Source organism: Mustelus asterias, chromosome 21 (assembly GCF_964213995.1).
Source record: "Mustelus asterias chromosome 21, sMusAst1.hap1.1, whole genome shotgun sequence".
Classification (NCBI taxonomy): domain Eukaryota; kingdom Metazoa; phylum Chordata; class Chondrichthyes; order Carcharhiniformes; family Triakidae; genus Mustelus; species Mustelus asterias.
The window spans coordinates 74,370,435-74,395,455 of record NC_135821.1 but is presented as its reverse complement, the minus strand read 5'-3'; the positions used below and the strand labels follow the sequence as shown (position 1 = coordinate 74,395,455).

Sequence of the window (25,021 nt, the reverse complement as noted above, 5' to 3'; positions counted from 1 at the left end):
CCCCCGCCATTCCCTCATCATCCCAGTCATCAGTCAAGTGAACCTTCTCTGAAATGCTTCTAATACATTTATATCCTTTCTCAAGTAAGGGGGCCAAAACTGTAGTTCTCCAGATGTGGTCTCACCAATGCTTTATTCAATTGCAGCAAAACTCCCATACTTCTACATTCCATTCCCCTTGCAATAAACGACAACATTGCATTTGCCTTCTTAAGCATAGAATCCTACAGTACAGAAGGAGGCCATTCGGCCCATTGAGTCTGCACCGACCACAATCCCATCCAGGCCCTATCCCCATAACCCCATGCATTTACCCGAGCTAGCCCCCCCCTGAACACTAAAGGGGAATTTAGCATGGTCAATCCATCTAACTTGCACATCTTTGGACTGTGGGAGGAAACCGGAGCAGCCAGAGGAAACCCACGCAGACACGGGGAGAATGTGCAAACTCCACTCAGACAGTGACCCAAGCCGGGATTCAAACCCGGGACCCCAGCACTGTGAGTCAACAGTTCTAACCACTGTGCTGCCCTAGTTACTGTACTTACTATACTGCATATTAACGTTTTATGATTTATGTACCAGGACATTCCAAATTCCTCTGTACCTTCTTTTCTTAATTATGCTTTCTTGAGATGTGGGCATCACTGGCAAGGTCAGCATGTGTTGCTCACCCCTAACTGCCCTTGCTGTGGATCTGGAGTCACATGTAGGCCAGACCAGGTAAGGACAACATATTTCCTTCCCTAAAGGACATTAGCGAACCAGATGGATTTTTGTGATAAAATTATGATAGTTCTCATGGTTACCATTACTGAGACTAGCTTTCAATTCCAGATTTGATTAATTGAATTTAAATTCCACCAGCTATTATGGTGGAATTTGAACCCATGTCCACGGGCATTAGCCTAGGCCTCGGGGTTACTAGCCCAGTGACATTACCACCATGCCACCATCTCCTCCACCGAGTTTTGCAACCTTTCACCATTTAAATAACGTAAAGCTTTTCTATTCTTCTTGCCAAAGTGGATGAGTTCACAATTTCCCATAATTCTCAAATATTTGCCCAGTTACTTAACATATCAAAACACTGTAAACTCAATGTCCTCCTCATAATTTTCTTAACTATCTTTGTACCAGCTGAAACTTTAACAACTATACATCTGGTCCCTTCATCCAAGTCATTTTTATAGATTATAAATAGTTGAGGCCTCAACAAAAATCCTTTGTGCTACTCCATTGGTTACATCCTGTTAACCTGAAAGTGACCCATTTATCCCTACTCTCTGTTTCCTGTTAGCCAACCAATCCTCGATCCATGCTAATATGTTACCTCATACATTGCACCTTATCAAATGCCTTTTGGAAATCCAAATACACCACATCTACAGGTTCTCCTTTAATCGTGTTACTTGTTACTGACTCAAAGAACTCTAATAAATCAGTCAAACATGACTTCCCTTTCGCAAGACCATGCTGATGCCGCCTAATTGTATGAAAATCTCCAACGTGCTCTGCTAAAACCTCCTTAATAATAGATTCTAACATTTCCCCTATGAGAGAGCCCTCCTTTCTTGAATAGAAGAGTCACACATTCATTATTTTCCAATCTGATGGGACCTTTCCAAAATCGAGGCAATTTTGGAAAATTAAAACCAATACAACTACCATCTCCACAGCCACTTCTTTCATTGCACTGGGATGAAGTCCATTAGGTCCTGCTGACCTGTGGTAGAATTTGGATTATTAGTCCAATATTTCTAGTACAGTAACAATCGCTATGCTACTGCACCTGATAAGATAAGGAAGTCAAAAAGTAGTGATTGAGTGAAACCACATTTGAGTTTTAAAGTTTGTAAAGAAGAGATTAAGGGAGGAAGGGGTGCGAAGAGTAATTTGAGTAGGAGATGGTGTGACAGAATAACATTTGTACCTAAAAGAACTGCCAAGTAACAAAATGATTCTAAAGGAGATTTAAAAAATAACTGTTCCCATCTTCCCATAAGTAATGCCGCAGAGTGAAGTAGTACTTTACATTTTTAATGCTATTAATTGGTACATAAAACTTACTTCTTCGACATCTTCATCAAGTTGCTCATTTGGATCAATTTCACGCACCAGGTCCTGTAGCTTCTTCTTGCTTAAAACCTGAACATACAATTAGAATAAAGATGCAGAAAGTTCATGTTACGTCCTTTGAGTTGACAAATGGTAAACTAATATGGGCCTAATTAAGAGACAAATACCTTTGGTTCAGCATATATTACAAATGAGCAAAAGTTAACAAATAAGTAGGAGTCAAGCACACTCTGCATCCAAAAATGTGATTTTTTGGTTTAGTCATTCATGCTATGCAAATGTTGGTGACGAGTCCAACATTTATTGTCCATCCTTATCTGCCCATGAGAAGGTGGTGGCAAGTTGCATTTTGGAACCAATGCAATTCATCCAGTGTATGTATACTCTCAGTGCTGCTAGGGAGGGAGTTCCAGGATTTTGATCCAGAGACAATGAAAGAACGACAATATAGTTCCAAGTCAGGATGGTGAGTGGCTTGACGGGAACCTGCAGATGGTTCTCGTACTTGCTGCCCTTGAACATCTAGGTAGCAGGTCATGGGTTTGGAATGTGCTACAGGAGGAGGCTTGGTGAGTTGCTGCAGTGCATCTTGTAGATGGTACACGCTGCTGCCACTGTGCATCGGTGGAGGGAAGTAAATGTTTAAAGTGGTGGATGGGGTGCTAATCAAGTGGGCTTTGTCCTAGATGGTGTTGAGCTTGAGTGTTTTGGGAGCTGCACTCATCACACTCCTGACTTGAATCTTGTAGACAGTGGACAAGCTTTGGGGAGGCACTAAATGAGTTAATCACAGCAGAATTCCCATCCTCTGACCTGCTTATAGCCACAATATTTACATAGCTGGTGCAGTTAAGTTTCAGGCCAATGGCAACATTGAGGATGTTGGTGGAGGGTTCAGCAATGGTAATGCTATTAGAATATCAAGTCGAGATGGTTGAATTTTCTCTAATTGGAAAATGGCCATGTTGTCCAGCTCTCGCCGCATGCAGGTACAAACTTCTTCATTATTTAACAAGTCCCGAATTGTACAACCATCAGCAAACATCTCCACTTCTGACCTTATAAGAACATAAGAAATAGGAGCAGGAGTAGGCCATCTAGCCCCTCGAGCCTGCCCCGCCATTCAATAAGATCATGGCTGATCTGACGTGGATCAGTACCACTTACCCGCCTGATCCCCATAACCCTTAATTCCCTTACCGATCAGGAATCCATCCATCCGCGCTTTAAACATATTCAGCGAGGTAGCCTCCACCACCTCAGTGGGCAGAGAATTCCAGAGATTCACCACCCTCTGGGAGAAGAAGTTCCTCCTCAACTCTGTCTTAAACCGACCCCCCTTTATTTTGAGGCTGTGTCCTCTAGTTTTAACTTCCTTACTAAGTGGAAAGAATCTCTCCGCCTCCACCCTATCCTTATGATGGAGAAGATCATTGATGAAGCAGCTGAAGATGGTTGGGCCCAGGACACTATCCTGAGGAACACCTGTAGCAAAAAAACTGGCCTCCAATAATCACAGCCATCTTTCTTTATGCTCGGCATGACTCCAACTAACAGTGAGCTTTCGCCAGACTCTTATTGGCATCGTTTTTTTTCGGGTTCTTTGATGCAACACCGAGTCAAATGCGACCTTTGAATGATGTCAAAGGCATTCATTCTCACCTCACCCCAGAATTCAGCTCTTTTGTCCATGTTTGGACCAAAGCTGTACTGAGGTTGCCAGGTGGCCCCCAAACTGAGAGAGCAGATTCACACTGCTTGTTAAGACTGTTGATGGGGTAGTGGCTGGCCCAATTGGATTTGTCCTGGTTTTTGTGGATGGGGCATACCAGGAAAATTTTCCACATTGCCAATTAGATGCCAGTGTTGTAGCTGTACTGGAACAGCTTGACTATGGGTGCGGCAAGTTCTGGAACAGAAGTCTTCAGTACTATTCTCGGAATATTGTCAGAGTCCTTAGCCTCTGCAGTGCTGTATTTTAATATAACGTGGAGTAAATCAAATTGGCTGAAGGCTGACATCTGTGATGATAGGGACCTCAGACGGAGGCTTAGACTGATCATCAACTCAACACTTCTGGCTGAAGATAGTAGCAAATGCTTCAAACTTGTCTTTTGTATGGATATGCTGGGCTCTCCCATCATTGATAGGGAAGTTCTTGGAGCCTGTTCCTCTAGTTAGTAGCTTAATTTTCCACCACCATTCATGGCTGGATGTGACAGGGCTGCAGAGCTTTGATCTGACCTGTTGGTTGTGGATTGCTAAGCTCTATCTGCAGCATACTCCTTCTGTTCTTCAGCATGCTGGTAGTCCAGTTTTACTAGATTAGCATCACAGAGTTGTTGTTACTCAAGCCTGTTTGCAAAAGTGGGTTAAGTTTCCCAAGTTATTTGCCAAATGCAGTGTTGAAAACACATCACTCTCTCTCATAAAACCACAGCCCATCAGCCAGCTGTATCGTCATTAAGAAAGCTACCACTATCCTTTCACCCTTGTATTTGAAGGGGAAGGTAAAATTCTACAAAAGGAGGAAATACTGCAAAGATTGAAAATAAAATAGGCAGCAAAAGGTAAGACAGGTAAATCTTAAAACTACAATACCTGATTGCCTTCTGGACTCATACGTCCCCCTGAGCCTGGTGTTCCAGGTATCTTTACCACAGCAGTGCTATTAGCCATTGTATTTGGAGGTGGTGTGCTGGATGGATCAGGTTTTATTGAGGGAAAATTTGTCAAATTTATTAGAGCTGCAGGTCCAAACTGGTTCATAATCTGTTGGGCTTTGGTCTTTAAATCATTAAGTTTCTCCAAATCCTGTTTCTGCTTGGGACTGTGGGGGCCGGGACCAATCAGCTGTTCAAAACATAAAAAGGTAAACATAATTTTTCAAATGCCATCTTTTATAAACATTTAAGAGTAGCAAATTCCTGATTCTTACTTTAGTTTGTTAAGCATGTTCAGATCGTAAAAAACTGAAGTGCATTACACTATTTTGGCAATCCCCCTCTTCTCAAAATCATGGGGCTGTAAATATAAACCAACATTAATACAAGTGTATAATATTCAGAGGCTTTGCTCTCCAAGAGAGTTGTTTTCAGGGTGAATTTTACAGCAATCCTAAGCTCTGTTTACAAGCCACTCACTATTACAGTCATTCGATTAAAGTAAATCAGCCACTACCCTAAAGACAAAGCATGCAAAAAATGTTAAACATTATATGTACAAAGTTATGAGCAAGCATAAAGTAACACTGTAAAAAGTTTATGAAAAACTGGGAAAGAATGCCAGAGGCATTTCTTTTGGGTTAATTTATAACATATTTCTTCAAACATTCATTAAGATCAGAGATCTGTTTCATTGCCAATATCTCTCTCTGTAATGTAGAGAAGCCAAGAAAACCACCCTTGCATGGTTTTTCACCCTCAGCATTCAACCCCAATTTCAGATAAAGAATTACTGCATAACAGCAAATCACTGCGGAGGCTGGAATCTGAAACCAAAAGAGAAAATGCTGGAAAATCTCAGCAGGTCTGGCAGCATCTGTAAGGAGAGAAAAGAGAGAAAAGCTTTGACAAAGGATCATCTGGACTTGAAACGTCAGCTCTTTTCTCTCCTTACAGATGCTGCCAGACCTGCTGAGATTTTCCAGCATTTTCTCTTTTGGTTAAAGAAGCAGTGCATCTGTGCAATCAGTATGGACACCCATGGAATTGCGTGGAAATTGACTTAAAGATAATAAAATATTTAAATATTGCTGTGACATGAAATGAGGCTGTAAAGTATGTCCACTTAAGAAGATGAGCAAGGATTCCAAGACTGGCATCAGTAACACGATATAACACTTGAGAAATCCAGCAGTTTTTGACCCTATGTTTCATTGCAACAATAGCAATTCCTACAAGGGTCTCATGAAATTTTAGACTACTTGGCATTACAAGGATGACATTTCACGTGAAAAAGTATGTCAAAGACAATATTACTGAAGTTTTATCTGGTTGAGCAAACTTTGAAAATGAACTAATTGAAATCCTGCAGAAAGAATCGGAAATCCAAGCATAGACAGTGTATGAAAAGACGTTTTCCAACATTTATTTCAAATATTACCCTTCGAACAAGGTGAACCATTTTTATTTTACACTCAACCTAGAATATATTTTGATCAGTTAACTTCCCACCCCGTTAAAACAAACTCCTCAGCCCTTGTCTTGGAAAAGTATCTCACAACATCAAGTAGATTCACAACTCTTGGTGTTCACCAGATTATCATTTAGGGAACTAACAATTTTCAACCCATTTTCAATAGATCAGTTTTATTAGTAACCTCACACAACAAATACTACTTGGAGCAGGAAACGCTGACCCAAAGTGTGCTCGATCTCAGCGACGGAAATATATTGAACCCTTTACGTTCAGGCAGGTTTGAAAACTAATCAAATTCTTTCTGGGAGTACTTTTTTTTAAAGCATGGCACGGCCCAATTCAGCACTATAATGGAAATTATCAGCACACACAGACCTTTAGAATTACTTTACTGATTTCTAGACTTTAGTTCCTAACTGTGAAGAACATTAAAACCGTGAAGAGTTCCTTTGGTTACCCTGCTCTGTACCTCACCCTCTAACTCAGGAGGCAGATCACTGGCATCGTGCAGTAGGCACAGGCTTCAGAGTCACATTATACTAATGGTGAAATAATTACATTAAATCACTGTATTGTAAATCATCAAAGTACTGGTAGTCTTTTCACTTTCTGAATAAATAAACCTACTTTGCCCAAATAAAGTGACTCAACACTGATCACAACTTTCTGAAGTATGATTGTATGTATTCCAGCTTTTGTTTCTTGGCACCCAGGAGTGTTTTCACTCGGGTCCCCAAATAGTTTGGTGAGTTTCTTCAGTGTAGCCTGAAGCTACTAATTTCTGCTCGAGTGGGACTAAAAGCATAACAATCAACCTCAGCACCCCTGGGCCCAGGATGAGGAGAGGGGCAAAGGGGAAAAGCAAAAACGTCTATCCAAAACCCCTCTTTGCTATCTCGCAAGTATGCTGTGGATGAATGTATGGTGGGGACAGAACTGGGTCCAGATAGGATAGTGCCAAAAAGACTACCAGTATTCCTCAGCAAAACCTACACAGGAATAGTGTCCACCTGGGCAAGGATATGGAGTGCATGGGTATACACTGATCTGCACTCCAATAAGGAGTCAATAACTTTAGGCGAGGAAAGCAATTGACAAGGAAACCAGAGTGTATTTTCGTGATCACTGCCTGGTGTGCGCAATACAAGGCAGCTTAAAGAAATGTTACAAGCATGCTAGTCAGTATTCAAGGTGCCAATGGGAAAACTACAAAACATTTACTTCAATAATGGCTTGTTTAGTTTTCACATGCAGGAGCAGAAACGTAATTACGGGGTGCACGAGTAAACAGCTGACATCAAATTTCTAGAAAAGCAGTATTTATGCCCCAATTGTGCAACCTGGATTGATTTGGCATAATCAAATTAACATTGTTTAAAATGCTGAAGTAACAATGTCTCATGTTAAACATAGTGATAGTTTGGCACCTTGTAGTATCGGGCGATCCCTAGCTCCAGCTTACTTCACTTGCTTTATCCTGTAAACAGATCCCTCAAGCTCAACATGCTTTAGCTTAGGCATAATATAAATGCATTAAATAAAACACCCCTATCACTCAGCACCTAAATCACGTATTGTGTAAAATACCGAATCATTGACATTTTCTTCCATGTCCAGATTGGAGTGGTTTCTAACTTCCCCCCCCCGCTTCTTCACTTCAATTTATTGCGTTACTGCACTTCATTTATAAACCAAATGATTGCAACTACCTTAACGGAATTCAAGAATTTGTTTCTTTAAGCAACAAACACATTGAGGGGGTCATTTGTTGTACAGGAAGCACAAATCAACGTGGCAAAAAATTCTCATGTTCAAAAATAAAATCACTCGGCCATCCTTAAACACAAGCATTTACTTTTTTTTCCCCAGCAGGTAAAAGCAAATAGGTACTAAACACTTCAATTTTATTGGAAACCGTACAATTTATTGAAATAATGAATGTCTATTGAAACCAGACACTGGGGACAATTAACAATGATTTTACCAAGACCAGATATTGGAACAATGTTCTACGTATTGAGCAGAAACGGTTTGATGCCATCAGCTGGTTAATGATACGGCTACTTCTAATGATGGGCAAACCCCAAAGGCAGAATTGAAACCCTTCAATATGTGCGTTACTGTCAATTTATAGCAACATTAGAGCTGGTATTTCCACATCAGGACTTTAGAGCAGATCAAATCAATCCTCCATTTGGGCGACATGTTGGCACAGTGGTTAGCACTGCTGCCTCACAGCTCCAGGGACCCATATTCAATTCCCTGCTTGGGTCACTGTCTGAGCGGAGTCTGCACGTTCTCCCCGTGTCTGCATGGGTTTCCTCCGGGTGCTCCGGTTTCCTCCACAGTCTGAAAGACATGCTGGTTAGGGTGCATTGGCCATGCTAAATTCTCCCTCAGTGTACCCAAACAGGAGCCAGAGTGTGGTGACTAGGGGATTTTCAGTATAAATGTAAGCCTACTTGTGACACATAATAAAAATTTAAAAAAAATATTTAGGTTATGAATGAGAAAGTTATTTTCCCGAATTGTGCCATTTATTGAAATTTCCTAAAGTCAGACATTGTTGCACTTAAATCTTTTAAATCATTTCTTTATAACTGTTTTAAAACTTTGTTAGACAAGGGCACAGTGGTTAGCACTGCTGCTTCACAGCACCAGGGACCCGGGTTCAATTCCGGCCTCGGGTGGCTGTCTGTGTGGAGTTTGCACATTCTTTCATTCTCTCCATGTTTGCATGGTCTTCCTCCCACACTCCAAAGATGTGCAAGTTTGGTTGATTAGCCACTCTAGATTGCCCTTTGTCAGGGGATTTGCAGGGTAGATAAGTGAGGTTGCAGGGATAGGGCCTGGGTGGGATTGTGGTCGGTGCAGACTCGATGGGCCGAATGGCCTCCTTCTGCACTGTAGGATTCTAATATGTACGTGCAAAGAACTGATCAAGGTTCATCAGAGAAAGGTATATATCATACATCACAAGTTATATGATATATATTAGGGTCCCATTGTGGTAAAAGGAATGACTAATGATGCATGATACTACCGAATTAACTCAAGAAGCAGTTCTGAAATACTGACTTACATATTGCAGAGTAGAAAATCCACTTTGTGTGCAGTTATTTTTTTAAAGGAGTGGTTTATAAGTGTTCCTAGCTGTCATGCTCTTTGATTAACTGAAGCTGTGTGTGTACACAGCAGCAAAAGATGAGCACACTTCTGTATGGCTGAGTTGTTGGCAGAGATTTCTGACATGTTAATTTTGGGAAGCACCTTTGCTTTGAAACATCAGCAAAAAAAAAACTTCCTCTAATTGGGGCCTAGATTCAGAGTCAGCAGCAAACCTTGCACAATACTGGCAAAGTCAAGCAGTTGTCAGCAGCTGTTGTACCGAAAATATAGTTTTGCACAAAGTTTAGGGATACTTTTATTGAACCTAGACTGATATGAATGATCATCTTGTCATTGGGTGTACGCCATACATTTTAGAATTCAGAAATCTTCATGTTTGAGCAAGGATTTCCCCCTCTCCAAAGCATGTTACACCAGCTATACTTTTATATAGCAATGGCATGTATTTTAATGGTTTATTTGCATTATGTCTAATTTTCTTATTGCTTTGAGTTGAAGGGAATCGGTCAGTTATTTAAGGCAGTGATTAGCTGATTACACAGACCCGAGTTTGATTCTCTGACACTGTTGGAAAATTCAATCTGGGTGGCGGGGGAGTGCTAGGGAGGGATAATTTAGTCAGATTCCAAGCACGAAGCATCCATCTGCACTGGAAATATATACATGGGAACTTCAGAAGTACAGGATCTGCTGACACTCACGGTCTAGCCTCAGGTGAATCACTCCTACCATTGTGGAAAAATAGCTTCAGAAGGGGAGAAAAAAATAATTGCAAAAATATACATAAAACGTATTGATTATTTTATAGCTAACCCTGTTACAGCCTCAAAAATTGTGATTTTCTACTGTATTCACATCAAACATTTGCACAAAAGCTATTTAATCCCCAATGTCTAAATCAGAAAGCAAAATCTAATGCAGAATCCCTGTCCATATTCTGTTGCTGCATTCTCTCATGCCACTCAAAGCCAACTCAGGCACTACTTACTGCTATCTGAGAGTCTAGATCTTTAATCACATCAGCTACTGCTGTAGGCCCAGATAATGAAGAGTTCATTGTGACATGCTGCCTGGAAACAAACAGCAAGGATTAGGCCACATTAGGATTAACTGGATTTCTGTACCGTGAACGCTTTTGAAAGAGTGCCTTAATACAACAAACTAAATATCCTAAAAATTACTGCCATAGAGTAACACTAAATGTAGGATTAATTCACCAAACAATAAGCTTGATGACAATTCCTGGACGATAAACTATCGGTTGAGAATGATTCTATGGACGAATTGGCATAGGGATGAGAAAATTAGGGAACTAAACATGTGGCTAAAGGAGTGGTGCGGGAAAGAGGGGTTTCATTTTATGGGGCATTGGCATCAATATTGGACCAGGAGGGATCTCTACCATTGGGGCAGTTTTCACCTGAACCGATCTGGGACCAGTGTTCTAGCGGAAAGGATAAATAGGGTGGTCACAAGGACTTTAAACTAGCCAATTTGTTGGGGGGGTGGGGGGGGGGGGGGGGGGGGGGGGAAGAGGGGAATGTAAGAGTAAAACTACAGGAAGTATAATGGTTAACAGGGAGCAAAGTAGCAAGTTAGCATGTGGGGAGAAGGTTTCAACTACATGGAAAATTATGAAAAAGTTAAAAAGGGCAGACAGAAAGGTAAGGGAGGTGGTGTAACTCTGATATTTAAGGATATCAGGACAGTAGTGAGAGATGATATAGGTTCTATGAAGAAAAAGTTGAATCCATTTGGGTGGAAATTAGAAATAGCAAGGAGAAAAAGTCACTGACAGGCATCTATAGACCGCCAAATAATAATATAACTGTGGGGCGAGCAATAAACAAAGAAATAACTGATGTAAAAATGGTACGGCAATTATCATGGAGCATTTTAATCTACATGTCAATTGGTCAAACTAGGTCGGTCAAGGCAGCCTTGAGGAGGAGTTCATAGACTGTATCTGCGATAGTTTCCTTGAACAGTATGTAATGGAACCTACGAGGGAGCAAGCCATCCTAGATCTGGTCCTGTGTAATGAGACAGGAACAATTAACAATCGCAGTTAGGGATCCTCTCGGAAAGAGCGATCACAGTGTGGTTGCATTTAAAACACAGATGGAGCGTGAGAAGGTAAAATCCAATACCAGTGTCTTGTACTTAAACCAAGGAGACTACAATGAGATGAGGGCTAAGATAGACTGAGAGCAAAAACTTTATGGTGACACAATTGAGGAACAGTGGAGGACTTTCAAAGCAATTTTTCACAGTGCTCAGCAAAAGTATATACCAGTGATAAGGAAGGATTGCAGAAGAAGGGATGATCAGCCATGGATATCTAAGGAAATAAAGGAGGGTATCAAATTGAAAGAAAATGCATACAAAGTGGCATGGATTAGTGGGAAATTAGAGGATTGGGAAACGTTTAAATGGTCAACAGAAAACCCGAAAAAGCTATAAAGAAAAGTAAGATAGATGAGAGTAAATTAGCTCAGAATATAAAAACATAGCAAAAGTTACCACAAATATATAAAACGAAACAGAGAGGCTAAGGTAAACATTGGTCCTTTAGGAGGACGAGAAGGGGGATTTAATAACGGGAAATGACCGAGGCATTGAACAAGATATTTTGTGTCGGTCTTCACAGTGGAAGACACAAATAACATGCCAAAAATTGATGACAAAAAGGCTATGGCAGGTGAGGACCTAGAAATGGTCATTATCATTATAGTGCTGAGCAAGCTAATGGGGTTAAAGGTAGACAAGTCTCCTGGCCCTGATGGAATGCATCCCAGGGCACTAAAAGAGACGGCAGGGGAAATAGCAAATGCACTCGTGATAATTTACCAAAATTCGCTGGACTCTGGGGTGGTTCCCGCAGATTGGAAAACAGAAAATGGAAAACAACAAATATGAGACCACTGTTTAAAAAAAAAGGGGGGGTAAACAAAAGGTGGGTAACTATAGGCCAGTTAGCTTATCTTCTGCAGTGGAGAAATAGCGAGGCATCAGGATAGAAACTGTCCCATGGGAAGACGCAGCATGGGTTCATAAAAGGCAGGTCATGTTTAACTAATTTACTGGAATTCTTTAACGACATTACAAGTGCGGTGGACAACTAGGAACTGGTGGATGTGGTATATCTGGGTTTCCAGAAGGCATTCGACAAGGTGCCGCCCAAAAGGCTGCTGCATAAGATAAAGGTGCACGGTGTTACGGCTAATATATTAGCATGGATAGTGGATTGGTTAACTAACAGAAAGCAAAGAGTGGGGGTAAATAAGTGTTTTTTTCTGGTTAGCGCTCATTGACTAGTGGTGTGCCTCAGGGATCAGTGTTGGGACTGCAATTGTTTCCAATTTACATAGATGATTTGGAGTTGGGGACCAAGTGTAGTATGTCAAAGTTCACAGATGACATTAAGATGAGTGGTAGAGCAAAGTGTGCAGAGGACGCAGAAAGTCTGCAAAGGGATATAGATATTTGAGCGGGCAAGGGTCTGGCAAATGGAATACAATGTTGGTAAATGTGAGGTCGTCCATTCTGGCAGGAACAACATCAAAATGGACTATTATTTAAATGTTAAAATATTGCAGCATGCTGTTGTGCAGAGGGACCTGGGTGTCCTTGTGCATGAATCACAAAAAGTTGGTTTTGCAGGTGCAGCAGGAAACTAAGACAACAAATGGAATTTTGTCCTTCATTGCTAGAGAGATGGAGTTTAAAAACAGCGAGGTTATGTTGCAGCTATACAAGGTGCTGGTGAGGCCACACCTGGAGTACTGTGTACAGTTTTGGTCTCCTTACTTGAGAAAGGATATACTGGCACTGGAGGGGGTGCAGAGGAGATTCACTAGGTTGATTTTAGAGTTGAGAGAGTTGGCTTATAAGGAGAGACTGAGTAGACTGGAACTATACTCATTGGAATTCAGAAGAATGAGGGGGGGATCTTATAGAAACACTGTAAGAGGGAATTTAGTATAACTTGGGATTAAAAAACTAACAGATCAGGGTAGATTAGATCAGTGATCGAAAAATACTGTTTGCATAGAGGCACCGATAACCACTGCTAGAGAATTTAGACATGTATTTTTGAAAACATATTCTGTATTAAAAGCATATACCTTGGTTAATAACCCAATGCTCGTAAGGCATGATGGGACATAGTTAAGTAAAAACAACCACATTCCTTGGAACAATGCAGCTACTGAGCAAAGGGAAGAGCAACTCATATCAAATGCCAGACAGTTCTAATGAGTGGATATACATTGAACCAAGGACACATCAGGGGTCTCAGATAGTCCTAATGAATGGGATACACATTGCACCAGATAAGGAGGTCTGGAAAGTATCAGGAGACGGTGAGAAAGACTGTCAAGGCCCACAAACTGATCACATAGTCCCATGCGGTCAGAGGGTAAATATTATTAGCCAAGGTAAATAATCTATACTAATAATGATTGGCTCGTACCCAGCTGGGGTGAGCAAGGCGTGGGCAAATGGCTTTAGAAAATTGTATAATTGTAGTACTGAGAGTGAGTAGATTTGGAACTGCCCCAAATCTCTCTCCCTCGGACACTGACCAAGCTTGGAAAATAAAGAAATGCCTTTTACCAGAGTACTTGACTCCATGGGTCTATGTGTTAGCGGAGCTGTAATTAAGAAGGGAAATCCCTCACATGAAAGACAGCTTAATCCAGTCTCTGAAAACACTCCTACACATATAACATTTTGAAGGGAATAGATAAGATAGAAGCAGGGAGGTTGTTCCCACTGGCAGGTGAAACTAGAACTATGGGGCATAGTCTCAAAATAAGGGGGAGCAGATTTAGGACTGAGTTGAGGAGGAACTTCTTCATCCAAAGGGTTGTGAATCTGTGGGATTCCCTGCCCAGTGAAGCAGTTGAGGCTAGTTTGTTGAATGTTTTTAAGGCAAAGATGGATAAATTTTTGAACAGTAAAGGAATTAAGCGTTATGGTGAGCGGGCGAGTTAGTGGAGCTGAGTCCATGAAAAGATCAACTATGACCTTATTGAATGGCGGAGCAGGCTTGAGGGGCCAGATGGCCTACTCCTAGCTCTTATGAAGATGGAGTCAATTTTCTTCTAAAAAAGGATTAAAATATCTTTGGAGAGATAACCAAGCCCTATTTCTGGTTTCTTTTTCCTCTCCTATGTTGTATAGAGGCTAAACTAGTGTTTGGCCACAATAAAAATATTTTTCAAATGAAAAACCGTGGCAGGTGTTGAATTTATTAAATGGAAGTCCTATTGTTTGGGTTAATAATTCCCTTTAAAGCTGGCAGGTGAAAAGCAGAAAAGCTTAAAAATCTAAGTCTTAGGTTCAATTCTAGCCCATGTTGACTTGGCCAATGTTAGTTGGGGTAGATGCATTCTAATTGACCTCAGCATCCACAGGATTCGGGATTGATGGCAAATTAACTGGGGCTTCCCTTTCCATCTGATCACCATCGCATGACTGGAGGAGAATGAGTGAAGACAGCGTCAGGCTCACCTGTGTAACATTCAAGGTCAAATAGCTTGCTGATACCTATGTGAAGAACTTGCTGCCTTGGTGAGGCAACCGAAGACCATTGCTGCCCAAGGTACCAAACCCCAGCAAGATTCTTTCCTCTACAGGAGTACGGAGAGAGGGAAAAGTGGATTTCTGAGAAAATACAAACACAAGAACTAAAATAAGCGAGCAGGCTTTCAGGGCAGAATGGTTAACTTCTGCTCCTATTTCCTACCTTCTGTTTTGGACCTTCAAAAGTATTTTTTATTCAAAGAATGCGGGCTTCCCTAATTGCCCTCGAGAAGGTGGGGTGAGTCACCTTCTTGAACCGCTGCAGTCTGTGTATGCCCCACAGTGCTGTTAGGGAGGGAGTTCCAGGATTTTGACCCAGAGACAATGAAGAAATGGTGATATATTTTCAAGTCGGGGTGGTGAGTGATTTGGAGGGGAACCTTCAGTTGGTAGTGTTCCCATGTATCTGCTGCCCTTGTCCTTCTAGATGGTAGTGGTTCTGGGTTTGGAAGGTGCTGTGTAAGGAGCCTCGGTGAGTTCCTGCAGTGTAACTTGTAGGTGGTACAAACAGCTGCCATTATGCAGTAGTGGCTGAGAGAGTGAATGCTTGTGGATGTGGTGCCAATCAGGCAGGCTGTTTTGCCCTGGATGGTGTCAAGCTTCTCAAGTGTTGTTGGAGCTGCACCCTTCCAGGCAATGGGAGAGTATTCCATCACACTCCTGACTTGTGTCATTTAGATGGTGGACAGGCTTTGGGAGGTCAGGAGGTGAGTTACTCACAGCAGGATTCTTAGCATTTGACCTGCTCTTGTAGCCACAGTATTTATATGGCTGGTCCAGTTTAGCTTCTGGTCAATGGTAACCCACAGGATGTTGATAGCAGGGGATTTAATGATGGTAATGCCACTGAATGTCAAGGGTGATGGCTAGATTCTCTTGTTGGAGATGGTCATTGCCTGACACTTTCAAATTTTATTTACCACCTGGCAGCCCTGGATATTGTGCGAGGTATGACGTCAACCAGTGGAAAGTTTTCCCATCGCCTCCAGTTTTACTCGGGTTCTTTGATGCCTCAGTCAAATTTTGCCTTGATTTCAAGGGCAGTCACTCTCGCCTCATCTCTCGAGTTCAGCTTTTTTGTCCATGCTTGAACCAAGGTTGCACAGATATCAGAAGCTGAGTGGTCAGTGCGGAGCCCAAACTGAGAGTCAGTGAGCAGATTATTGCTGAGTAAGTGCCGCTTGATAGCACCGTTGGTGACCCCTTCCATCACTTTCATGATGGTCGAGTGGTTTGGGAATTGGCTGGGATGGAAGTGTCCTGCTTTTTGTGAACAGGACATACCTGGGCAATTTTCCACATTAATAGGTTGATGCCAGTGTTGTCACTGTATTCGAACCCCACCTGGCTTTGGACGCAGCAAGTTCTGGAGCACAAGTCTTCAGTACCAATGCCTGAATACTGTCAGGACCCATAGCCTTTGCAGTCTCCAGTGCCTTCAGCTGTTTCTTGATATTATGTGGAGTGAATCGAATTGGCTGAAGACGGGCATACGTGATGCTGGGGACCTCAGGTGGAGGCCAAGATGGATCAATCACTCAGCACTTCTGGCTGAAGATTATATGGAGGGCATCCTCAATTGGAAAACAGGGCTCACAAGATGGAGCCAGAACCCCAACTGATACTGTAAATAAACCTGTCCATGGCAGTAAGAAGTCTCACAACACCAGGTTAAAGTCCAATAGGTTTATTTGGTAGCAAAAGTCACTAGCTTTCGGAGCGCTCACTGCTCCTTCGTCAGGTGAGTGCACTCACCTGACGAAGGAGCAGCGAGCGCTCCGAAAGCTAGTGGCTTTTGCTATCAAATAAACCTGTTGGACTTTAACCTGGTGTTGTGAGACTTCTTACTGTGCTTATCCCAGTCCAACGCCGGCATCTCCACATCAGGTTTATTTGGGGCAGGCAGGTGGTGAGGCTGAGGTCAAGTATGTTTTTCCTTCTTGTTGGTTCCATCACCTGCTGCAAACCCAGTCGAGCAGCTATGTCCTGTAGGACTTGCCCAACTTGGTCAGTAGGAGTGACAGATATTGGAGGCCCCCCCCGCCCCAGAGAACATTCTGTGCCTTTGCCGCCATCAGCACTACCTCCAAGCGGAGTTACACACGGAGGTGTACTGATTCATCAGCTGATCCGGGGCAGTACTTGGTAATCAGCAGAAGATTTCCTTGCCCATATTTGACCTGATGCAATGAGAAACTTCACTGTGACGGGGCTGAATTTGCTGTTGTCATTTCTGGTGCTTAGATCACTGCTGATAGGTCTGCCGATTTCATTCTATTTAAACGTTTTAGCGGTTTGATACAACCGCTTGCTCGGCCATTTAAGAGTCAACCACATTGGTGTGTGTCTGGAGTCGCATGTAAGCCAGACCAAGGGCGGCAGATTTCCTTCACTAAAGGACATTAGTGAACCAGATAGGTTTTTACAATAATTGACAATGTTTTATGGTCATCAGTAGACTTTGTTTCTAGTTTTTTATTGAATCCAAATTCCATCACCCTTCGTGGTGGGATTCGAACCCCGGCTCCCCAGAGCATTACCCCGGGTAAGAGTAATTTGGTTTCTGTTTCTACTAAACATTTGCCAGTTCTTAAGCAAAGCTCAAACATTTAAAAGAAAGACTTGTACTTATATAGTGTCTTTCATGACTGCAGAATATCCCAAAGCACATCATGACCAATGTCATACTTTAAGTACCAGGGCAGCATTGCTGCCTCACAGAACCAGGGACCCAGGTTCAATTTCGGCCCGGAGTGACTATCTGTGTGGAATTTGTACGTTCTCCCCATGTCTGCGTGGGTTTCCACCAGGTGGGATATGGGGATAAGGCGGAGGGATTCTATGGTTCTAAGTGTAGTCACTCTTGTGATGTAGAAAACACAGCAGTCAATTTGTGCACAGCAAGACCCCACAAACAGCAATGTGTTAACAACCAGATAATTTGGTTTTGATATGTATATTGGCCAGGATATCTCCTGTGCTCTTCTGAGAAACAGTGCCAAGGGATTTCTCAGAAAATAGACATGACCTTGGTTAACGCCTCATCCACGAGGCACCTCCAACGATGCCGCATTAAAATGTCAATCCAAGTTTGAGAGCTTGAATCTCTGGAGTGGGATGTGAACTCAATCCGGTGACTCAGATAGGTGCGATAGCCACTGAGCCATATCTTTACAAAATGGGAATGTCACACAAGTCACACCAACTCCCACCAGTCCAAGGTTCAACGAAAGGGAGTGTTATGGATGTTTAGTAATGATTCAGGCCGTGTAAACATATTGAGGTCACAACTCAGTATTTCACTTTGTAATATAGAACTTGAATATTGCTAAAGTTGGCACTCATCTGGATAAATACAAGAATGCCAAATTTCAAACAATCACAATAATTTCTAGTACAGGAGAAAAAGGCGCTGATTGGTTCGCCAAGTTGTTGCCATGGAGAAAGCAATGGGGAACTATCAGTTTCCCAAGCTCCCAGATAATTTTAAAAAAGGCACAAGGCTTGAATGTATTCATTTTGTTTGCAGAGAATCAGTCCCTGTGTGTATGTATATTGCTTCTAGTAAGTGTGAATGAGCCATGCTACAAGCTCAACTCATTATCTTAAATTGGTTCTTAATGGAGCCTTCAGAACACTCAGGATTCTTCAGTAAGTGTTGTCCATTCACAGAATCACATTAAATAGATGTTTTGTTTTCTGTTTGGGACATAAACCGTGGAAAGTGGGTCAAGTATCAGTTAATTATACACGCGAGTATACTGTGGGTGTGGGTCTCAAACAGGATATTAGTTTTATAACAAGCTGGTGCAGAAGAAACATCACTGTTAAGCAGAGTTCAGTGGAATTTGCACGTCTGTTGGCTAAAAGAACTTGAAGCTCTTACTAACTGAAGGACTCCTAGCAGTGGGTTGGATGTCCAGGGATAGCCAAGCTCAGAGGGAGGAGAGGAGATAAAAGTAGTGAGCGGGAAAGAGAGTGCACGCGAGAGGGCAGGAGTGGGCAAGTGGGGCGGGGCAGCGAGCAGGGGTGTGAGCTAGCAGGCAGCCAGGAACAAGCAGGGAAGGTGCAGAAATGAGAAAGAGAGAGAGAATGAAAGAGAGAGAGAGAGAGAGAGAAAGAAATAGAAAAATGCAAGACACCAGAGTTAAAGAACATTAGAACCACAAGAGTTCTCACATGATGCGGCTACATGTAAAATGTTAGCAATGTCTGCATTGAATTTCTAGAACAGTGGGACAGTTGAAGAAGCTTTGAAGGGATAATCTTGCTAAATATATGCAGAAGGCACAAATCGCAGTCTTGAACAATCTCTGAAATAGTACAGACTACGTTTTTGATAGTTATCTGACTTAAGCTATTGGGGATATAAGCCAAATGGGTGTAAAGGAAATTTGAGTTAAGAAGTTCTGCTTAAGATACAATTAGCTTTCTTCATTGTGCTTGTATTATTGTAAATGTAACTAACTATTTAAGATAGTGTGTGTTTATTAGTATTCATGTTCTTTGATTATGGTCCAGTATAATTATTTTGTTTTAAATCATGATCCCTGTGACTTCTAAAACAACCTATCAAGATCATAAAGGACGAATATGATGAACAAACGAAAGACATGCAGTTATTTAGCATCCGTCAAGACTGCCAGACGAGTCAAAGTGCTTTACAGCAAATTAAGTACCCTTTTTAGAAGAAGTGTAGTCACTGTCTTCGAAAGGTATGAAAGGAAAGAAGAGATAATTACAAAATTAGTCCCTCCCTACTTGACAAAATTTCCCAAGGTCACAGGAAACATATTTTGCAGAAACTTTCACTTTTACACATCCAAATCTCAAAATCTTATCACAAAGACTGTCACAGATTGAAGAAATGTTTTGATCAAAAAATGCTCAACATAAAGAACATCTCAAAATATGCAACACAAATTTGAAGGCAATTATATAAAACCGCAATTCATATTATTTGTCAATGTTTTCCCAATAGCCATAACTTAAACTCCCTCCCTCCCATCTCGCTCCCTCCACCCGGCCGCCTGTCTCCCTCTCACACTCTTAGTTCTGACGCAAGGTCATTCAGACTCAAAATATTGGCTCTATTCTCTCTCCACAGATGCTGTCAAACCTGCTGAGATTTTCCGACATTTTCTCTTTCAGATTCCAACATCCACAGTATTTTGCTTTTATCTTTCTATTTGTCTTTCAGCTTCTCTCCCCATCTCCCTCTCGTTCTATTTCCCTCCCCTCTGTCTCTCGCCTGTCCCCCACTCTCGTGATTTCCCTCCCTCCCCTGTCCTTCTATTTCCCTCCCTCCCTCTGGTCCCTCTATTTCCCACCCTCTCCCCTGTCCCTCTATTTCCCTCCTCCCTCTCCCGTCCCTCTACTTCCCTCCCTCCCTCTCCTCTGTCCCTCTATTTCCCTCCCCCTCCCCACTATTTATCTCCCTCCCTCTCCCCGTCCGTCTATTTCCCTCCCTCTATTCCCCCCCCTCCCTCGTCCCTCTATTCCCCCCCCCTCCCCGTCCCTCTATTCCCCCCCCCTCCCCGTCCCTCTATTCCCCCCCCTCCCCGTCCCTCTATTCCCCCCTCCCCCGTCCCTCTATTCCCCCCTCCCCGTCCCTCTATTCCCCCCCTCCCCGTCCCTCTATTCCCCCCTCCCCGTCCCTCTATTCCCCCCCTCCCCCATCCCTCTATTCCCCCCCTCCCCCGTCCCTCTATTCCTCCCCTCCCCGTCCCTCTATTCCTCCCCTCCCCGTCCCTCTATTTATCTCCCTCCCTCCCTCTCCCCGTCCGTCTATTTCCCTCCCTCCATTCCCCCCTCCCCCTCCGTCTATTTCCCTCCCTCCCTCTATTCCCCCCTCCCCCTCTATTCCCCCCTCTCCCCGTCTCTCTATTTCGCCCCCCTCTCCCCCGTCCCTCTATTCCCCTCCCCGTCCCTCTATTTCCCTCCCCGTCCCTCTATTTCCCTCCCTCTCCCCTGTCCCTCTATTTCCCCCCTCCCTCTCCCGTCCCCTTTTTTCCCTCCCTCTCCCTCTATTTCCCTCCCTCTCCCCGTCCGTCTATTTCCCTCCCTCCATTCCCCCCCACTCTCCCGTCCCTCTATTCCCCCCCACTCTCCCGTCCCTCTATTCCCCCCCACTCTCCCGTCCCTCTATTCCCCCCTCCCCTGTCCCTTTATTCCCCCCCTCCCCTGTCCCTTTATTCCCCCTCTCCCCTGTCCCTCTATTTCCCTCCCTCTCCCCGTCCGTCTATTTCCCTCCCTCTATTCCCCCCCACTCTCCCGTCCCTCTATTCCCCCCCACTCTCCCGTCCCTCTATTCCCCCCCACTCTCCCGTCCCTCTATTCCCCCCCACTCTCCCGTCCCTCTATTCCCCCCCACGCCCCTGTCCCTCTATTTACCTCCCTCCCCTGTCCCTCTATTTCCCTCCCTCTATTTCCCTCCCCCTCCCATTCCTCTATTTCCCTCCCTACCTCCGTCCCTCTATTTATCTCCCTCCCTCTCCCCATCCGTCTATTTCCCTCCCTCTATTCCCCCCTCCCTCTATTTATCTCCCTCTCCCCGTCCGTCTATTTCCCTCCCACCCTCTATTCCCCCCTCTCCCCTGTCCCTCTATTTCCCTCCCTCCCCCGTCCCTCTATTTCCCTCCCTCCCCCCCGTCCCTCTATTTCCTATTTCCCTCCCTCCCCCCCCGTCCCTCTGTTTCCCTGCCTCCCCCCCCCCGTCCCTCTGTTTCCCTGCCTCCCCCCCCGTCCCTCTATTTCCCTCCCCCCCCCCCGTCCCTGTATTTCCCTCCCTCCCCGTCCCTGTATTTCCCTCCCGCCCGTCCCTCTAATTCCCTCCCCCCCCCGTCCCTCTATTTCCCTCCCCCCCCGTCCCTGTATTTCCCTCCGCCCCCCCCGTCCCTGCATTTCCCTCCCTCCCCGTCCCTGTATTTCCCTCCCTCCCCGTCCCTGTATTTCCCTCCCCCCCCCCGTACCTCTATTTCCCTCCTCCCCCCGTCCCTCTATTTCCCTCCCTCCCCCCGTCCCTCTATTTCCCTCCCTCCCTCCGTCCCTCTATTTCCCTCCCTCCCCCCCCGTCCCTCTATTTCCCTCCCTCCCCCCCCGTCCCTCTATTTCCCTCCCCCCCCGTCCCTGTATTTCCCTCCGCCCCCCCGTCCCTGTATTTCCCTCCCTCCCCGTCCCTGTATTTCCCTCCCTCCCCGTCCCTGTATTTCCCTCCCTCCCCGTCCCTGTATTTCCCTCCCCCCCCCGTCCCTCTATTTCCCTCCCTCCCCCGTCCCTCTATTTCCCTCCCTCCCCCCGTCCCTCTATTTCCCTCCCTCCCCCCGTCCCTCTATTTCCCTCCCTCCCTCTATTTCCCTCCCTCCCCCCCGTCCCTCTATTTCCCTCCTCCCCCCCCGTCCCTCTATTTCCCTCCTCCCCCCCCGTCCCTCTATTTCCCTCCCTCCCCCGTCCCTCTATTTCCCTCCCTCCCCCCGTCCCTCTATTTCCCTCCCTCCCCCGTCCCTCTATTTCCCTCCCTCCCCCCGTCCCTCTATTTCCCTCCCTCCCCCCGTCCCTCTATTTCCCTCCCTCCCCCCGTCCCTCTATTTCCCTCCTCCCCCCCGTCCCTCTATTTCCCTCCTCCCCCCCCCCGTCCCTCTATTTCCCTCCCCCCGTCCCTCTATTTCCCTCCCCCCCCGTCCCTCTATTTCCCTCCCCCCCCGTCCCTCTATTTCCCTCCCCCCCCGTCCCTCTATTTCCCCCCCCCCGTCCCTCTATTTCCCCCTCCCCCCTCCTCTGCCCCTCTATTTCCCCCTCCCCCCTCCCCTGCCCCTCTATTTCCCCCTCCCCCCTCCCCTGCCCCTCTATTTCCCCCTCCCCCCTCCCCTGCCCCTCTATTTCCCCCTCCCCTGCCTCTCTATTTCCCCCTCCCCCCTCCCCCGCCCCTCTATTTCCCCCTCCCCCGCCCCTCTATTTCCCCCTCCCCCGCCCCTCTATTTCCCCCTCCCCCGCCCCTCTATTTCCCCCTCCCCCGCCCCTCTATTTCCCCCTCCCCCGCCCCTCTATTTCCCCCTCCCCCGCCCCTATTTCCCCCTCCCCCGCCCCTCTATTTCCCCCTCCCCCGCCCCTCTATTTCCCCCTCCCCCGCCCCTCTATTTCCCCCTCCCCCGCCCCTCTATTTCCCCCTCCCCCGCCCCTCTATTTCCCCCTCCCCCGCCCCTCTATTTCCCCCTCCCCCGCCCCTCTATTTCCCCCTCCCCCGCCCCTCTATTTCCCCCTCCCCCGCCCCTCTATTTCCCCCTCCCCCGCCCCTCTATTTCCCCCTCCCCCGCCCCTCTATTTCCCCTCCCCCGCCCCTCTATTTCCCCCTCCCCCGCCCCTCTATTTCCCCCTCCCCCGCCCCTCTATTTCCCCCTCCCCGCCCCTCTATTTCCCCTCCCCCGCCCCTCTATTTCCCCCTCCCCCGCCCCTCTATTTCCCCCTCCCCGCCCCTCTATTTCCCCCTCCCCCGCCCCTCTATTTCCCCCTCCCCCGCCCCTCTATTTCCCCCTCCCCCGCCCCTCTATTTCCCCCTCCCCCGCCCCTCTATTTCCCCCTCCCCCGCCCCTCTATTTCCCCCTCCCCCGCCCCTCTATTTCCCCCTCCCCCGCCCCTCTATTTCCCCCTCCCCGCCCCTCTATTTCCCCCTCCCCCGCCCCTCTATTTCCCCTCCCCCGCCCCTCTATTTCCCCCCCCGCCCCTCTATTTCCCCCTCCCCCGCCCCTCTATTTCCCCCTCCCCCGCCCCTCTATTTCCCCCTCCCCCGCCCCTCTATTTCCCCCTCCCCCGCCCCTCTATTTCCCCCCTCCTCTGCCCCTCTATTTCCCCCTCCCCCCTCCTCTGCCCCTCTATTTCCCCCTCCCCCCTCCTCTGCCCTCTATTTCCCCCTCCCCCCTCCTCTGCCCCTCTATTTCCCCCTCCCCCCTCCTCTGCCCCTCTATTTCCCCCTCCCCCCTCCTCTGCCCCTCTATTTCCCCCTCCCCCCTCCTCTGCCCCTCTATTTCCCCCTCCCCCCTCCTCTGCCCCTCTATTTCCCCCTCCCCCCTCCTCTGCCCCTCTATTTCCCCCTCCCCCCTTCTCTGCCCCTCTATTTCCCCCTCCCCCCTCCTCTGCCCCTCTATTTCCCCCTCCCCCTCCTCTGCCCCTCTATTTCCCCCTCCCCCCTCCTCTGCCCCTCTATTTCCCCCTCCCCCCTCCTCTGCCCCTCTATTTCCCCCTCCCCCCTCCTCTGCCCCTCTATTTCCCCTCCCCCCTCCTCTGCCCCTCTATTTCCCCCTCCCCCCTCCTCTGCCCCTCTATTTCCTTCCCTCCCCCTCCTCTGCCCCTCTATTTCTGTCTCTCTCTCTATTTCCCCCCCTCTCTCTCTCTCCAGTTTCCCCTCCCCTGTCTCTCTGTATTTCGCCCTCTCCCCGGTGACAGGAAGCTGTGAACATTCCGGGTTGAAAAGCCGGCGGGGCCCTGATCCGCGGGATCTGTGTGTGTGTCTCTCACTCACCCAGCCAGCCGCCAGCGGAGCCTCAGCAGCCGCGGCCCATGCTCACGATGCGGAGCTGCTCCCGGATCAGAGCCGCCGCTCGGGGCCTGCCATCCTGACCCGGAAACACAGGCCTGACCCCTGACCCCTCACCCCGCCCGGTCGCAGCGCGGGGGGCGGGGGGACGTGGGGCGGCAGCGCTGATTTTAATAAACAATCCGCCGCGGGGTTTAGTGACTCCCTCCCGGAGGCGGCGGCGGCCACCGGAGCGGTTTTTATTTCGTGTTTTTGTTCTGTGGGAAACGCGCATGCGCGGTGCAACCCGGAGCTGGCGCGCAGGCGGTTGGCGGTTGCTAGGGGCCCGTTGCTGCGGTGGTTACTAGGGGCGGTTGCTGCGGTGGTTGCTGAGGGCAGACCCCAGGGTCAGATGGACTGGTGACTCTGTTCCTCTCCACAGAAGCTGCTGAGTGTTTTCAGAATGTTCTGTTTTAATTTCAGATTTCCAACATCTGCAGCATTTTGATTTGATTTATTATTGTCACATGTATTAACATACAGTGAAAAGTATTGTTTCTTGCGCGCTATACAGAC

General features: G+C 46.2%; 1 protein-coding gene across 6 annotated transcripts in view; it reads right to left on the bottom strand.

Annotated features, from left to right (window-relative positions):
• Positions 1–24,725, bottom strand: part of taf12 (TAF12 RNA polymerase II, TATA box binding protein (TBP)-associated factor) — a 35,471-nt gene extending 10,746 nt beyond the window's left edge. Inside the window, exons 1-5 of one of the 6 annotated variants that reach the window (XM_078238272.1) lie at positions 24,452–24,725; positions 14,866–15,018; positions 10,337–10,418; positions 4,681–4,932; positions 2,071–2,148 (exon numbers count right to left, since the gene is read on the bottom strand). In XM_078238272.1, coding sequence (XP_078094398.1) covers positions 2,071–2,148; positions 4,681–4,932; positions 10,337–10,418; positions 14,866–14,876 — 423 coding nt within the window. In that variant the 5' untranslated portion in view covers positions 14,877–15,018; positions 24,452–24,725. The remainder of the gene's footprint in view (positions 1–2,070; positions 2,149–4,680; positions 4,933–10,336; positions 10,419–14,865; positions 15,019–24,451) is intronic. The other 5 variants (XM_078238275.1, XM_078238277.1, XM_078238274.1 and 2 more) reach the window with 5 other exon arrangements.
• Positions 24,726–25,021: the final 296 nt, after the last annotated feature.